Source organism: Protobothrops mucrosquamatus, unplaced genomic scaffold (assembly GCF_001527695.2).
Source record: "Protobothrops mucrosquamatus isolate PMUCROS unplaced genomic scaffold, P.Mucros_1.0 scaffold2681, whole genome shotgun sequence".
Lineage (NCBI taxonomy): Eukaryota > Metazoa > Chordata > Lepidosauria > Squamata > Viperidae > Protobothrops > Protobothrops mucrosquamatus.
Window position 1 is genome coordinate 2,008 of NW_015388728.1, and position 16,265 is coordinate 18,272.

The 16,265-nt window shown below is 36.8% G+C and overlaps 1 protein-coding gene across 1 annotated transcript; it reads left to right on the forward strand.

The window, feature by feature from the left end:
* Positions 1–338: 338 nt before the first annotated feature.
* Positions 339–16,265, forward strand: LOC107296189 (cytochrome b5). The gene is made up of 5 exons (XM_015825537.1): positions 339–578; positions 9,537–9,665; positions 11,455–11,484; positions 13,615–13,649; positions 14,902–16,265. Exons 1-5 carry the CDS (start codon positions 429–431, stop codon positions 14,978–14,980), a joined length of 423 nt encoding a protein of 140 aa, XP_015681023.1. The 5' UTR covers positions 339–428; the 3' UTR covers positions 14,981–16,265.

A 16,265-nucleotide genomic window follows, 5' to 3' on the forward strand; every position in this document is an offset into this window, starting at 1 on the left:
TGTGATGTCGGTCTACTCTGCACTTTTCACGGTTTTATCTCTATGTTTACTTTCGTTGATTTTTTTTCCCCCCCGCTGCTCCCCTTCGAGCGTAAGAAAGCAGAGTTTCTTGGAATCCCGGAGCGTTGATTCAGAAAACCGACCCAGCAGCAGTCGGTCAGCCAATCAGAAGCCAACAAAAGCGATTTCCCCCCCCCTCCCGTTTCTTTCTCCCCTCCTCTCAAGCAGAGGGTGGCGCGTGCAGTTTAAGGGTTGCTCACGTAAAGACTTTATCTGCGCTTGCGTGAGGTGAGAGGCTCATAGGTCACTGCGCAGTTCAGTTCCGCCGGGCTGCTTGCTGCTGCTGCTGCTGCTGCTGCTCCTGGACTTCGCGTGGAAGTCTTGAGTCTGCATTGCAAAAGGCGAAAAGGGGACCGAACGAAGCGGCGATGACGAAGACCAGCGGCGACAAGTCCGAGAAAGAACCGTGGCGGGGTTGCTATTACAAGTTCGAGGAAATCCAGAAGCATAATCATAGCCAGAGTACTTGGATTATTATAAACCGTCGTATATACGATGTCTCAAAGTTTTTAGAAGAAGTGAGTATATAAGAGCTGGGAAATTAGGAGAGGGAGAGGATTGTGCCCGCTATTGTGTGCTGATAAGTTGCAGGAAATAATTAACGTTGGAACCGTTTAGGTTTGGGAGGTTTTCAGGATCCTGCATGCTTATTGAACAGTGTTCGCTAAGAGTTGGCGTGCTTTGCCTGTGCCAAGGTTCAAACTGACACAACCTTTAACTTCAGTTGGGAAGTTAGGAAACTGTTACATCAGTCTAGTAGTGGCTGCTTTAAGTTCATCCAGGTACTTGCGTTGTAAAAAAAAAATAATACGGCATTTTATAACCAATGGATTATATTGTTTATTTGAAATTAACACTGAGGCATATTTGTGGAATAAAAGTGATAACTGCAGAAAGAGCCAGTTTGATATAATTTAGAAAAACAAGTTTGCTGAGGTTCTAGGATTTGCTATGATGAAATGGAATCCTTTGTTTGCTTCTGTTAAGTAATGCACCTTTCCCCTACCAGATATTCATAGATAAATGGTTGACTAATGTCTTTCTTGTAATGAAGAAAGATTAAGGACAAGTCATCATTTTTCAGTAACAAGCATATGATTTCTAATGATTAGAGCAGAGAGATACTGGAAGATGGAGATTGGGAAAATGATAATTGTGATTATGAATCTAAAATGCATAACAAGACTCAGGCTGGACAAACATACCATTTATCCAAATGTTCAAGAGTAGATATAGCTCTCAAGCTATTTCATTCTGTTGAAATGTATTTGCCTATATGTGAATATCTGCAGGTATAATCTGTAAATATTTTGTTTTTGTTTATACTACCTACCTAGCTATAAATTACAAGGTTAAGTTATATATGTTGGGTAAGTACAGCAAATGAATATGGATGACATCTCTTTTTACCTGGTATAAACTATTGTATTGCTTAGATTTTGTTTGTATATCCTTTTATCTCTCAAATTGCAATACTAATAGGAACATTTAACATATGTAAAGATTAATAAGCCAGTGGCATTATACATGTTGCTTACCTAATACTTAATATATAGAAACCTACACAATTGCTAACATATTTCAATCTAATCTTGGCCAAATAGGTTTCACAGTAGAGAAAAGATTATCTTGAAACTTAATCTCATTTGCTTTTATCTTGGACTGGGTATATAACATAGGTCATAGGAAATCAAATTTTTAATTTTTGTTGATAAGGTTTCTTAAAGTTTTGGAACTTTTCAGTAGTTAAGTGTATTATATCTATGAAATATATTTCTAAAAATATATTGAATTCTCTGGAAATGTGAAATAATAGTTTTGATGCAAAAGCAGAAATAATTATTCCTAAAATAAATACAAATAATTTCCCAAAGACAAGAATAATATAAGTATGCTTCCAGGTTAGGTTATCCAATAACGAGAGATACAAAGTAAGCCTATATTTTCATTCATGTAAATTGAACGATATTCTCAATTCTCTTATCTTCTGGGCTGGGGTATGATAATATTAGTAGGTATTGTGACAAGATTAGTTTATGCTGCATACTTAATGGTGCCATTTTTCAGGGACTGTGTTCTGGGTTTGCTGAGTTAAACTGAAATTCTGTTTAGTTTATCTGGGTTGGGGAAAGAAGCATGGTTATGGTAGTTGTTATGGTGTTTGGGGGCCAGGCCAAATAAAATAGAACATAGAAATGAATGCTGAGATGGATCAGTTTAATGGCAGTGTTAAGAAGGAATGGAATAATTTTGTTTCAAAGACTGCAGCTTTGGCATCACATATTGTGAATCCACAGGTGCATATATCAGTACGTATGGAATAATAGCCATATTATTAGAGGTAGTCCTCAGCGACCACAATTGAACTGAAAATGTATGTTGCTAAGTTAGTTTTGTTAAGTGAGTGTTGCCCCATTTTACGACCTTTCCACAGTTAAGTGAATCATTGCAGCTGTTAAGTTAGTAACAGGTTAGTCAATCTGGCTCCCCCATTGACTTTGCTTGTCAGAAGTCACTGCAACTGTCCAAGATATGAACCAGTTGCCAAGCATCTGAATTTTCATCATGTGTGCATGGGAATGCTGCAACAGTCGTAACAGTTACAACAGCATTTTTCAGTGCTGTTGTAACTTTGAAAAGTCACCAAATGAACTGTTGTAAGTTGAAGACTACCTGTATTCCAGAACTATGTTGTGGGTAATACTAATATACTGAAAATCTTCCACACAAATCTAGGTACAATAGAATTTTCAGGGAACAGCATCTTTGGAAACTGTTGGCATTCCTCTTTATGTGCAGATTTTAGATGATACAGTCTATGTATAACTCAATCCATTGGATTTCTTTTTTTTTTTTTGTTAGATGGTTGCCAAAGAGAAATGTTTACCTTTGAAATCTCTGTTATTCCATATAAGATATGTAGGGGAAAGGTTGGGACAAACTGGGTGAATTTGAGTAAAAAGTATACAGGATACCATCTTGCTGGTTTTTAGATCCTGTCATATAATATAACAGTACATTTGGCCTTTCAAAAATGTCATAATCATGGACGATAAAAATGTAATTTAATTTTAATGCATAGTAACTCCAAATAAAATGTATGCTAAATGCATTTAAATAGGTTTAATCCCCAGTATGTTTAGTCATTTGCTCTTTTATCATATTAAAATTCACAGTGTTATAGTAATTTTGAAGAACTTTCAAGGTTGCATCCTCCTAGAGTACCTTTGGCTTATACTGTATATATATATATACTGCTCAAAAAAATAAAGGGAACATTTTAACATGGAACTGAAGGAGTTTGCGTTCCCTTTATTTTTTTGAGCAGTATATTAGCAGGTCTCTCAAGAAAATCCTTTTCTGCATTTAAATCCAGGATTTCTGTTCTAGGTTAAGGTTATGAGTCTTGTCGTCTCCTTCAGATTATATTCAAAACAAATTAACCCGAGAAGCAATATGAAATCCCTTACTGGATGCTATTATTGGGTTAAAGGCATGCTTTAATCAATTGTTTATTTGAAAACTTATTGCCATGAATCACTGTGAAGTTAGCAGTATATAAATGCTATAAAGAAATCAACAGTTAATGATACATTGGTTCTAATCTACATTATTCCTTGATTTTTATTTAATATATTATCTGAGCTCAGCTCAAAGAAACTTTGCAGTTTCTTTAATAACTTAAACAATTGATTAGGACCATGTACATTTTGCAACTGAGAAAATGGTTCAAATCTTGGATGAGTAGAGCATGTCTTTGCAGTTTATTAAAGCCAGTCAAGTTTTTTTCAGGCATTTCCAGAACCTCAGAGAAAGATACTGGTGCTTTAAGGCAGAGATCCCCAACCTTTTGGGCACCAGGGACCAGTTCCGTGGAGAGAGGTTTTTCCGTGGACCAGAGGGTGCGTGGTTTTGGGTGCTGCCTGCATCCCATGGATGGGGCTTTGCTTGTTTGTGTAGACCGGTTGCTGGTATGCCACGGCCCGGTACTGGTCCATGGGTTGGGGAACCCCTGCTTTAAGGGATCCACTCTTCAAGATTAATACAATTCTTCAAAGTAATACCTTTTTTTTCTGGGCTGACGTAGAACTGTAAAAGTCCAGGATTTTTCAAATAAAAGATTCTGCTCCAGCATGAGGGTAAAAGGATTTCTTTTAAATCATTTCTAAAGAACGTACCACATTGCAAACCATGTGTTGAGGCTTGAATGCACAAGTGTTTTTTTTAGGCCAAAGGTTGCATTTGGTTCTTGAGTTAGTGGCTGCATTCCAAAGTGAGGGTGGCCTGAGAAAATGTAATCTTTAATTCAGTGCAGTTGATTTGTTTATTTCCCATATACTTAAGTGTTTCCCTCCATTCTGTCATGTTAAAAACTCCAATTTAGTTTCCAAATCTTTTTGAACTGACTTTGGAGTTTGCATTGGGGGGGGATGGGGGACAGCCGCCAAAATGCAATCTTTGAATCTGGTGTCAGCTTTTTTTTTTCTGAACAAAATGTTAAACTTGGCTTTCTAATCTTCCAAGGCTGGGGAAACTTCCAAGTTCCTTCCAAGGCTGGGGAATTCTGGCAGTTCTCCTACATATATTGATAATACCATAGAAAAGGCTGGGTCAGATAGGGCCAGGTAGATTCCAGGTTTCTTACTGCTTTTAACAACCATGAAATAGTTTTTCTCATCACTACCAATCATTATACAACTCTCTAGTGTAATACGGCTTGAATGGATAGCTCAAGTGTGTATTAATTTTGAAAATGTAATTTATCTTATGAAGAAAAATACTCTCTAAGTATATGGGGTGAGTGATTGTAGAAAATATTTTGAGTAAAGAAAATAATTGTATTTTTAATCTATGTGAGAATTTACATATATGGCTGTTTTTAATGACTTTTTCCCCATGGAACATATAGTTATGTCATAGATCTTACTAGATGTCTACTTTGCCTTACTGGGATCAATACATTGAGAGTACAATTTGGGAAAGCTGGTATATAGTTCATCCTAAAGGAGGACAAAATTCTAGTGTACACTTAATTATTTCCACTTGTTTTTTTAAATTTAGCCCCAGCGATTTCCATCTAAAGCCTATTGAATGCCTAAGTTAATTGTACTAACTTTTGATATTTCTGCACATTCAGTATAACAGCACAGTACATGTTTACTATTTACTTGTAGAGCAAAATATTACATAATTGTATTAATTTTAGATCCATTAAAAAGTAGATTTTTTCTAAAAAAATCTCTGTATAAGAGGGATTTGAATATGGAGCAAATATGTTCTTAGTTTCTTTTCTCAGTCTTTTAGTAAAATAAAAGCCTGTGTTTATTAATGCAGTAGCTATTGAGTGTTTGACATTCATGACTATTGGTTCTGAAATGTTCAAGTAAACTTACGTAAACTAACTTGTTTTCTGGATTCAGTTGGTTAAGAGTAAGCCTTAAAGCACTGTCTGGGTTGTTTTTTATCCTTAACTCTGTTGCTTCATTCTCTTGAGTGTTTCATTATCAGAACTGATTCAAGGGCAGAATTTGCCTCTCATATTTGCATGTCAGTCTTGTGTAATTTCTTTGGATGCCCTCCCTTAACCTTTTTTGAATGGAGTGACCAGACATAATCTTTAATCTGTACATTTGCTTAGTCATTGTGTGTAAGCATTTTATGCTTTCTAAACCTGAATATTTTGTTTAGGAAAAAAATAACCTTTTGAAAATTCACATATAGTGATTACTGTTAGGAACACAAATATTTTTTTAGATTTTATAGAATATTTTATTTTGTCTAATTGATGAAGCTGCCCATCTCACCAAAAGGGACTCTGGGCAGCATACAACAAAACTAAATCAGTAAATAAATGCATAAAACTAGTGATTAATTATAAAAAGCATCCAAAAACTATAAGAACAGAATAAAAACAAGGTATCTTATTATGGATTTGAGGTACTGTTAATTCTTTGACCCGAACAGTTTGAAACTACCTATTTATGTTAAGAGATTTTCTATACTTGAAAATTGGATTATAGCAATATTCAGAACTGAATAGTTTTCCAGTAGGCAAAGATTGCACTTAATATTAATATTTGGAGAGGGCAGTGCAGGTGGGATTTCATGAGAGACGAGAGGTTTTTAACTATGATATGTGTCTATACAAAGGTGTTATGCTACCGTTTGTTTTTCACATTTATGAACCACCTATCTCCCTCAAAGAGTTCTCATCTGTATCCACCTTCGATTACCCAACCCTAGATTGACATCGATGAGATCTCACATGGCTTTCCTTATGACAGCTATCCTCCTGATATGTCATAGTATGTCCTCCTGCATTTTCCATCATTATGGCCATTGTTCATGCAGCCTCAGATTCATTGGAGCAGAAGGAAGTCTGTAATTCAGGTAAACTATATATTCTAGGAGTTGTCCTCTACATGCCTCTTATGACCTGGAAAAAACAACGTAACAGTAGACATCACTAGGCAGGGACAGGCCCATAAGAAACATGGCCCCAGACCATGAAGGGCTTAAATTGCAGCCTGGAGCATACATATACAGAGATGCAGAGCAGAGGTGCCACCTAAAACTGTCGCCCCATTGCATTTTGCACCAGCTGAAGCTTCCAAATACTCTTCAAGGGCAGCCCCATGTAGAGCACATCATAGTAATCCAGTTGGGAAGTGACTTAAGGCACGAGTGACTGTGATCAGAGCACAGTGCAAAGCTGTGCAAAGGCTTTAAGCAGGAGCCATGAGTCCAGGAAGACTCCCAGATAATTCACAGGATCTATCTGGGACAGCGCAACTCCACCTATTACAAGAGAGGGAAGATCCTCAAAAGCAGGGGTTCCTGAAATCCAGTCACACTGATGCACAAGGGGATTCTTGCTCCATCCAGGACCTCGGTGTACCAACAAGGGCCTATATTTATGTCCTTCTTTTGTAAAAGATGCCTGTTACGGAAAAAAATGGCTAGGATGCTTGACTGCAGAAGAACCCTTCTAGCCAGGGTCTTCTTTTGTGCACCAAGCTTCTTTTGCAGAAGGCCCGGGATGGAGCTCAAACAGAGATCCTGTCTGATGAACAAACAGAAGTTTGGGTGAGGCACAAGAGAAATCCCTGCTGCACTGGCACAAGAAGCATCTAGCTCAGGGGTGTCAAACTCAATTTCATTGAGGGCCGCATCAGCATTGCGGTTGCCCTTGGGGGTGTGGGGTGTGTGTGGCCAGGGTGGGTGTGGCCTACTGGGTGGGCATGGCCAGCTCTACATCGTTCACGTCAAGGGTTCCTGTGGGCCTGGGCAGGAGTGGGACAGATCTGAGGGTGTCTGGCAGAAGGGGGTGGGACCGGGGCAAGCGCCAAGGAATGGTCCATTTCTTCATTCCTCACAAAGGGTGACACCTCCCCAGCATGCACCCAGGGGTTGCATGCTGGTTCCTTGCTGTTTCCAGATGGCCTTGTGGAGCTAAGACTGAATGCGTTTCAGCATAGATGGCCACCACAAAATTGTACATTGGCTCCCGGCGGGGGCCGTTCCCTCACTGTTTCCAGGATGGCTTCGCGGGCCACATAAAACCACTTTGCGGGCCGCATCCAGCCCTCGGGCCTTGTGTTTGACATGTCTGCTCTAGCTGGTACAGCAGTGTAAGGGGTAAGGCTGGACAGTGGAGGCAGCTGGTGGCAGGGGGGTATGCAGCAGCCAAAAGGACAGAGATGGGAAGGAGGTAGGCAGGTGAGTGGAGTTCAAAAGGAAACAGTCTCTTACCTTACTCAGGCTCTGAGCTGGGAGGGACCAAGCTGAGAATGACTTGGATCAGGATGGGTCTAACAACCAGTGGGATTTGATTAATGGCAGCAGAGAGCTGCTGGGATTTTGGTCAGTTAGTGATATGGTTACGTGTCATTGTCCTTTATAACTGTATTGTTTAGTACTGAAATTCCAATCTGAATTATTGTTAACTGAGGACTACCTATAGGTGAAAATCCATGCAATGCAATTGGCTGGTTTTTCCATAAGTAAATGGAATTTTGTTCCAAGAGGCTTCTGTTGTATATAAAATACAACAAGCATAGACCATGCTATGGAATGTAGAGATTATGTGTGTATTGGTTATAATTTTGAGCTTTCTTTCGCTCATTGGCTTAATTTCCTATTCTTCACACAGTTTAATATACTTTTTTGCCTTGTTCTTTTGGACTTTGCAGCTGGATTACTGTTAGTTGTTGATAGCTCTGCTCTAAGAAACTAATTCTTAACTCTTACGGTACATACAGCAACAACTCAAATATATTTGTCTTTATATAAAATAGGAACATAATTCCTACCCTGAGCTAATGGCTGCCCATTTATACTGCAGATACACATTTGCTGAGCCAAGACAGTTTTTTTTCCTGTTGAGCTGTTTATGAACATGTGATTTTGATTTCCTCCCAGGGATATTGTTTTTAGCAAATGCATTTTTGATGAATGCTGGAAACAGACAGTGGATCATACTTTGAGAATTGCTTAAGAATTTCTCTGCGAATATTTTAACTACATTTTATTTTATTTTATTTATTATTTTATTTGCACTTTGAAGACCATCTGGAAAATACTGTTGACGCACAATGTAGCATCTGTTTGTGTGCTGGTACAGATCAGCTTGAGTATGTGAATTCTGTGCTCTGGGACCCACATATTCATATGCATCCAAATACTCAACACAGTTCATTATGTTAGTTTTAACATTTATTCTCTACGTGGTTTTTTACTGAGATACTTGCAGGATGATCTTCAACTACAGTTAGGAGCCGTCTAAGTAATATATGCTAGGAAAATCTGTTAATGAGAAAATGCTAATTTACTTCTCTCTGAAGTAAAGGGGACAGAAGCACACAGAAACTACTTTTCTGTTGTTTTGCCCCTGTTCTAGAATAACTTCACCCAGGTTCGACATTGCTAATTTTCTGCAAGTTATTAAAAACAGAATGATTCAATAAAGCACTAGGAATATGAAGTATTGTGATTGATTTTATTTGCTTTGTAATTGCTTATGTATTAACTGCAGTCTGCTTATCTTCATTTTATCTGTATATTATGGAGGTTTTATTATGTTGCCTTATCTTGTTACTGTTATTTTTATTTATTGGACTGCGGAAATTTTGTTTTTGTTTTTAACAGATGAATTGTAAACCACCAAGATCCTCCTTAATTGCAGTGGACACAATTGAATAAATAAATCTGGAGACTAAATAATGGCTTGGTTAAACGGATATTTAACTTTATTTAATTATAGGAGTTATAATACTATGGTATTAGAACTATGAAAAAAGATCAAAGTTGATTAGTGAACAGGGAAAAATGAACTTTTTTTTCAGATTGTGCATTAAAAATATCAGAATGATAAATTATGCTCAAAATAGAGGAGTTTGTGTAGTGCAAGTTACAGCCATGCTAATTGATTCTAAAGTATATACATTGAAGTCTCCATGCTTTCTTCTATTTAACAGCACCCTGGTGGTGAAGAAGTCCTAAGGGAACAAGCAGGCGGAGATGCAACAGAAAGTTTTGAAGATGTTGGACATTCTACAGATGCCAGGACATTGTCAGAAACGTTTATTATAGGGGAGCTTCATCCAGTAAGTACAAAAAGCATGGATATTAATGTTCTTATACAGGTAGTCCTCGACTTAACAACAGTTCATTCAAATTTACAGCGGCACTGAAAAAAGCGACATGACCATTTTTCGTATTTACGACTGTTGCAGCATCCCCATGATCACATGATCAAAATTCAGACACTTGGCAACTGACTCGTAGGTATGGTAGTTGCAGTGCCCCCTGGGGTCAGGTGATCCCCTTTTGCAACCTTCTGACAAACAACGTCAACCAGATTCACTTAACAAAACCATGTTACTAACTTAACAATTGCAGGGATTCATTTAACAACTATGGCAAGAAAGATTGTAAATTCACTTAAGAACTGTATCGCTTAGCGACAGTAAGTTTAGGCTCAATTATTGTTGTAAGTCGAGTACTACCTGTAGTTTTTATACTTTAATAAAAGCTATTAAGTTAGAATTGTTGAAAACATTCCTCTGTAACCTAGATTCATCCAGATATTTTTGTACTACCCAGTCATTGTAGCCTCTTAATCAAGAATTATAATAATTGTTCAAAGTATTTTTCAGGATGCAAAAACTGGCACAATTGTATAATGCATTTTATCTAAAGTACAATAATTGAAGTATTATATTTTATAATATATGTCTCTATCAGTGATGGCGAACCTTTTAGAGACCGAGTGCCCAAAAACTGGCCCCGTCCCTGCTCTACAACCCTGCCCCCACCCCCGCTCCATCCCCTGCCCTGCCCCCACTCCGTTCCACCCTGCCTGCCCACAAGGCCACTCACCACTTCCAGGGCCCACCACAGATCATCCAGGCAGCCCAGCAGCGCCATGCCGGCCACACCATATACCCGCACCTCGCAGCATCAACTGTGCGCATTGGGGCATGAGAGCAGAGTCTTGTCTACGCTGCCAGGCTGCCATGTCTTTGGCTGCGCTGCTCCGTGTGGGCCACGCTCTGGGGCGACTCTCCTCCAGGGGGGCTGCTGGTGAGGGGGTCACGGGCGGAGGCAAGGCTGGAGCAACGGCACATGTGCCCACAGAGAGAGCTCCGAGTGCCGCCTCTGGCACCCGTGCCATAGGTTCGTCACCACTGGTCTATATTGTACTTTTATATTCAAAATAAACTATGAAATATTATAAATTCAAATAACAGAGCAACCTGACACAGGAAAGAAAAAAGGGATATTATTAGTGAGCAACGTCTTCCTATTGGTAATGCAATGTTAGGTTTATTAATCCCTTGGTTCAATACTGTAGTCTGTTAATTTATTTCAAAACTGCAGTTTCTCCTCCGATGAAAAATGTAAATAAAATTATTAATTAACATATGTAAAACATGTATATTTTAATTTCTCATTCTAAATTCTTTGTAAATGGGCCCTCCTGCCGATTAATGGTTCTCTCTGAAAAAGTACAGCTTTGGTATATACACAGCCCTTGCCTGATTCTATACAAGAATTAATTTTAACAGCCTCTATTAAAATGATATCTCAGCACTTTACCTTCCAAAATAATATCTGTTCCTGCTGCTTTTGCCATTACAAAGGCAGTAGAAAATATTGCAAAACCTGTATTTTACTATGATTTTGTACATGTTAATTCTTTTAATACCACCTTGCATATCATTTGGTCATTGCTGTGATTCAAGCTGTGCTATATACTATGTTCAGTGTGTGCTGTAAACACTTGTCTAAATTTTTAAAGGAAAGATAATGATTTATCTCTTGAAGAGTTAACCAAGTGATTCATGAATGGATTAGATATATATTTCTAACAAAATGTTTTGTATCTTTCAGGATGATTGGGAAAAAGTTGAAAAACCAACGGTAAGCATTTCTTTTTTAAATTTCATTATAACATTTTAAATAAATACTAAACATAACCATGGCTACATTTTCTTATAGGAACCCCAAGTTTTGGGGAGGTTGACAGAACTTTACTGTTTATTTATCTCCATCCCAGTCAAATATTTTCTAATGCAGTGTCTGTTTATCTTTTGAGGGGTGGGGTGGGGCTAGAATGCACAAAGGTTTAAGCAGAAACATCCTATACATTATGGAGGGCTGTTGACTATTCATTATACTGGAGGAATTATTTCCAAGAGTTAGGTGAAAATCAGTACTTGAACAGATACTCTTTAATAAATTCTATAGGATAGTTACTAGAGTGTTAATCAGTATGAGTGGCTTAACATTATCTCAGTGAGACAGTCTTGTATTACCTGATGATGTAGAATTAATTACAATTGGTCTATTAGGTAATAATTCCAGAGAACCTTGAGCAGAGCACCATCAAAGACTATACCACAAATCATTTATTCAGAAGAATTATGGATAGAGCCCTAAACTTTATGAACATAGAATATTTTTTTATTCCTGGTAACCACCTGGACTGTCCCTGCAGTTTTCTTGCTGCGGTTTCTCAGAAATGGCTTGCCATTCATTGTCTGCTTAAGAATGAGAGAAGGTGACTGGTCCAAGGTCATCCAGCTGGCTTTGTGTTTAATTCACAGTCTCCTGGTTTCTGTACTTCTCTAAAAGTTGTAGAGGTAATATTGTCAAAGCTATTTCCCCTTACATTATACCAGGCATATTATTAGAATAGGTAGTGTGTTTCAGTAAAAGTTAGTCAGAGCCAGGTGCTCATTGGACTATGCCCTTTTGGAGTTAACAATATTGAGCAAAGTGTAAAAAAATATTGTGCATATTAAGGTGTATTGTACTGAATCCTTGTTGTTCGGGTAAGGTAACAATAGAGCCTATCTCAGACAAAGTGCTTGGGCACATGTCAGAAAAGTGAGCTCTGAATTGGCAAAAAATTTTGAGGGAAGATGTTAAATCCAAGTAACCAAAAATAATAGTGATAAAGAAAATAACAGGATTTTATTGGGAGTATTATCAAGTTAGCTTTTTAATAATATACAAAATACAAATTGTATAATCCAAATTAACAATTAATTATACCAATAGCCGATTATAATATAAATCTAAAGGATAAGGGGAAAACAGCCTGAATATATATCATAGACTAACTTGCTCAAAATTATTCTACCCAGTCTCTCTGATGAAAAATACTAATACTATTACTAATTCTCCTGTCAGCAAACTGCATATATCTTGCAATCAGATATTGATTGATGTTGTATGATTTACTTGGCTAATGGATTTGTATGACGATTCATAATTCCTTATGCCTTAATAAAACCAATAACATACACATCAGTTGAAAATTGAGATTTCAAACCAAAATCTGTTAATATTGAGCAAGCTGAAACTTTGAATTAATGTACACATTCCTCAGTTTTCGGCAGTAAAGTGGTCATGACCAGTCAGTACTGAATAAACTTCAAAATGTTCATATATACCTCCCAAAAACATCTGTTTTATTATCTACATTTTATGAGCAAAAGCGAGTGGTTATTTTGATTGTTTTGTTCCTTGTGAACGTTTAAACTTTGTAATAAAAGTCGGATAATTGATCTTTATTGGCAAACATTCCTTGTAGTGCCTCTTTCAGCTTTTTCCATTTTGAAGAACAATGGAATGCACAAATGTTAATCATTTAACTGCTCTGCTTTCATATTGTAACCCAATAGTTTCATGTTTTTAGTAACCAAATTGAATGCATTGAGAATTGTGTGATCAATTTATAGGTGAAAATGTTTCAAATGGAACTCCTAAAAACACCGTGTAATTCATATACTTAATTTGTTTGTGTGGAGTTTGGATCTCATGTCATACACGATAGAATTCAGTGAGTCAGAATAAACTAACAAGGGAGCACCAATATTCAACGATACCTCAGAATAGATAGAATAAGTTACAATAGTAAACCTGGGGTAATTTGAAGAAGCCCAGCAGAAAAACGATCTCAGTCATTGTATGAGCTATTTTTCTATAAGAAGGAAAAACTTAGAAACCATTTAAAGTCTGTAACTAAATGTCTTTGTCTTTCAGGGCCCTTATATTACCACTGTTGACTCTAATGCCAGGTACAATTTTTATTCAATTTGCAATTTGATAGTACCGTGTTCTAATATTTTTTATAATGCAGCACGAGTTCTATTAAGAATAGATTGGGATAATATTGGGTAGGCAGAATTGCTTTTTCCTAACAGTTACTATAGCAGGAATTTGTCTGTAATAATTCATGTGTAATAATTGATCTTAATTTCTTAATTATGATTGCTTTTATTATGTAAGCAAGTTAGTTCCCATAGCACATGGTTCATCTAGTATATCAATTCATCTTCAGGTAAGATGTATCATCATATTCGAAAACTAGGAAGGATACTTAAAGCTAGCATGCTTTAAGTCTCCTTTATGGCTGCAGTCCAGGGATGAATATTGATTATTCCTCCTGAAGTTTCACTAATCCTTTTGGAGTCATATGTTGGGTATGTTTTGAGAGGTATACAGTTGTAGGATTCCAGAGGAATTTATTGGGCTTGTTTCTTCCTGAACAGCTCAGATGGTTAAACAGAAGACATATCTAAGTCAGGCTGCATCTAAGAATACTTTTGTAATTACTTTTAACTAAAAAAAAAACTTTTATTTTGCATTTCATATAGTTCAACTCAGGAAGTCTGCCTTCTCTTGGGACACACACAGGCAGTCTTAATTATATTTACTCAATAATTGTTGTGTAAATACTTTTACTTCTAAGCAGATTGTCTCGCTGCTTGCCTAAGCATGTGGTAACAAGGTAATTACTCTGTTCAGAAAATCGCTTTATTGAAAATACAGGTAGTCCTTGCTTAACTTCTGCAATTGGGCCCATAATTTGGGTTGTAAGTCACTGCAGTCATTAAGCAGGTCACTGTGTGACTTGTCTTGATATTATGACTCTTTTATGAGGGTTGTAAAACGAGTTAACGTGGTCGTTAACGTTAATCCATGAACATGTAGTCATTAAGTTAATCCAGTTAAGCAAATCTGGCATCTCCGATGGGTGTTTCTTTGCTATTTTCTGCTGGAAAACAGGAAGAAGAAAAGTTGCAGATCATGGTCACATGATCATGGGATTCTGTGGTCATAAAGTGAGCTGGTTGCCAAGCACCTGAAATGCGGGAAGTTGTAACTTTGAAGGTCACAAGTAACTTGTTTTGAGCTGTTGTAACTTAAAATGGTCATTAAGCAACCAGTTGTTAAATGAGGACAACCTGTAAATGAATGTATCTTCTGAAACATTTAGTAACTAATGGGTATAGTATGAAAATAATGTTTTGTTTTGTTTTTTTCCAGTTCATGGACCAACTGGGTGATTCCAGCAATAGCAGCTATCATTGTGGCTCTTATGTATCGTTTCTACATGTCTGAGTAAACCCAGTATTAAGAAGTAATAAAGGGACACTCTGTTTTGGGCAAGAAAATGAAATATATACCTAGGGGTGGCACATCAGGACAGCATCTTAAAACCAACTTTAAAGAAGTGCATTTCTCTTTTTATCAGAAATTCAGAATTAAATTGTTTTAATGGCGTCCTACATAATGTTGCCTTTTTCTACTTTGTTTTCATATGGTAATTTTTTTTAATTTCTTCATGTCTATCATTTAATCACATGCTGCTACAGTGCTGCTCTTAAAATTAAGAACACTCATATAGTCTCCAGTTTCTTAGTATTTAAAATTTCTCTGATTCTTTTTAATGAATTCTTTAGGTTTCTTTTACAAAAAAAATAAGTAGATGGAAATTTGTGTCTGTGCAAATGTTTCCATCTTTGCCATTGGCTAAATTTTGATATATTTACTTCATTGTATAGCTGTATCATTTTTAAAGAGTTTTCAGTATGAAAATGATAAACACTCAAAATAATTTCATTTTTGCTAATAAGGATATGGCTGTGGATCCAAATATTTCATTGTGCAAAATAAAATACTAATTATCCTTAAATGATTTGAGATAGGGAGGATCCATAATAGGCACATACTTTTCAGTGGCCTTCATTGTTTTATAAGATCCATTGAAGTTCCCAAGAAAAAAAGGAAAATAATAATAACAGATAGAGGCTAACATAGGGAACAATAATAGAGAGCAAATCTAGATCTAAATAACTTCATCTTAAAATGCTTATATATTGTGCTGTATGGTTCTTGGCTGTATTATGGATCATTGATTTATTAAATTGTTGTACAGGTATAAAACAGCAGAATACTGTCCCTTCAAACATTTGTGAAAGAAATAAAACATTTTCTTGTGTCTGTATACAAAGAAAAAAAAGTATCAATATTTCCATCTTATTTGTGTTGCCAGCAAGAAGTTTGGAAAGTCTGTTGTAAATTGTAATCCCTGGGTATGGATTTTAGTTACCTGCTTAACTATACCATGTTATTAGAGGTCATATATTTATGTAACCCATGATATATAAGCTGTTCCTATAAGATTTGCCTGCCTTGCAGAATTCCGTACCTGAAAGCAAATACCTTATTTCCAGCACTTATGCTCTCTTGGTGAAATATATTATAAACATTGACATTTATCCTAGGCCTATTTCCCATTTGCTGCATGTTGATGGACTTTAACCCGCATCCCTGAATTACTTTTTGCCAATGGCTTCATGTATATGTTAAAGAGCATGGGAGATAAAATGGATTCCTGAAGAACACCA

Excerpts from the sequence above, each read along its gene's own strand:
- LOC107296189 (XM_015825537.1), top strand. The coding sequence starts at position 429 with ATGACGAAGACCAGCGGCGACAAGTCCGAGAAAGAACCGTGGCGGGGT. Across the intron at positions 579-9,536 it reads TCTCAAAGTTTTTAGAAGAA|CACCCTGGTGGTGAAGAAGT; the intron begins GTGAGTATATAA and ends TCTATTTAACAG. Across the intron at positions 9,666-11,454 it reads TTATAGGGGAGCTTCATCCA|GATGATTGGGAAAAAGTTGA; the intron begins GTAAGTACAAAA and ends TGTATCTTTCAG.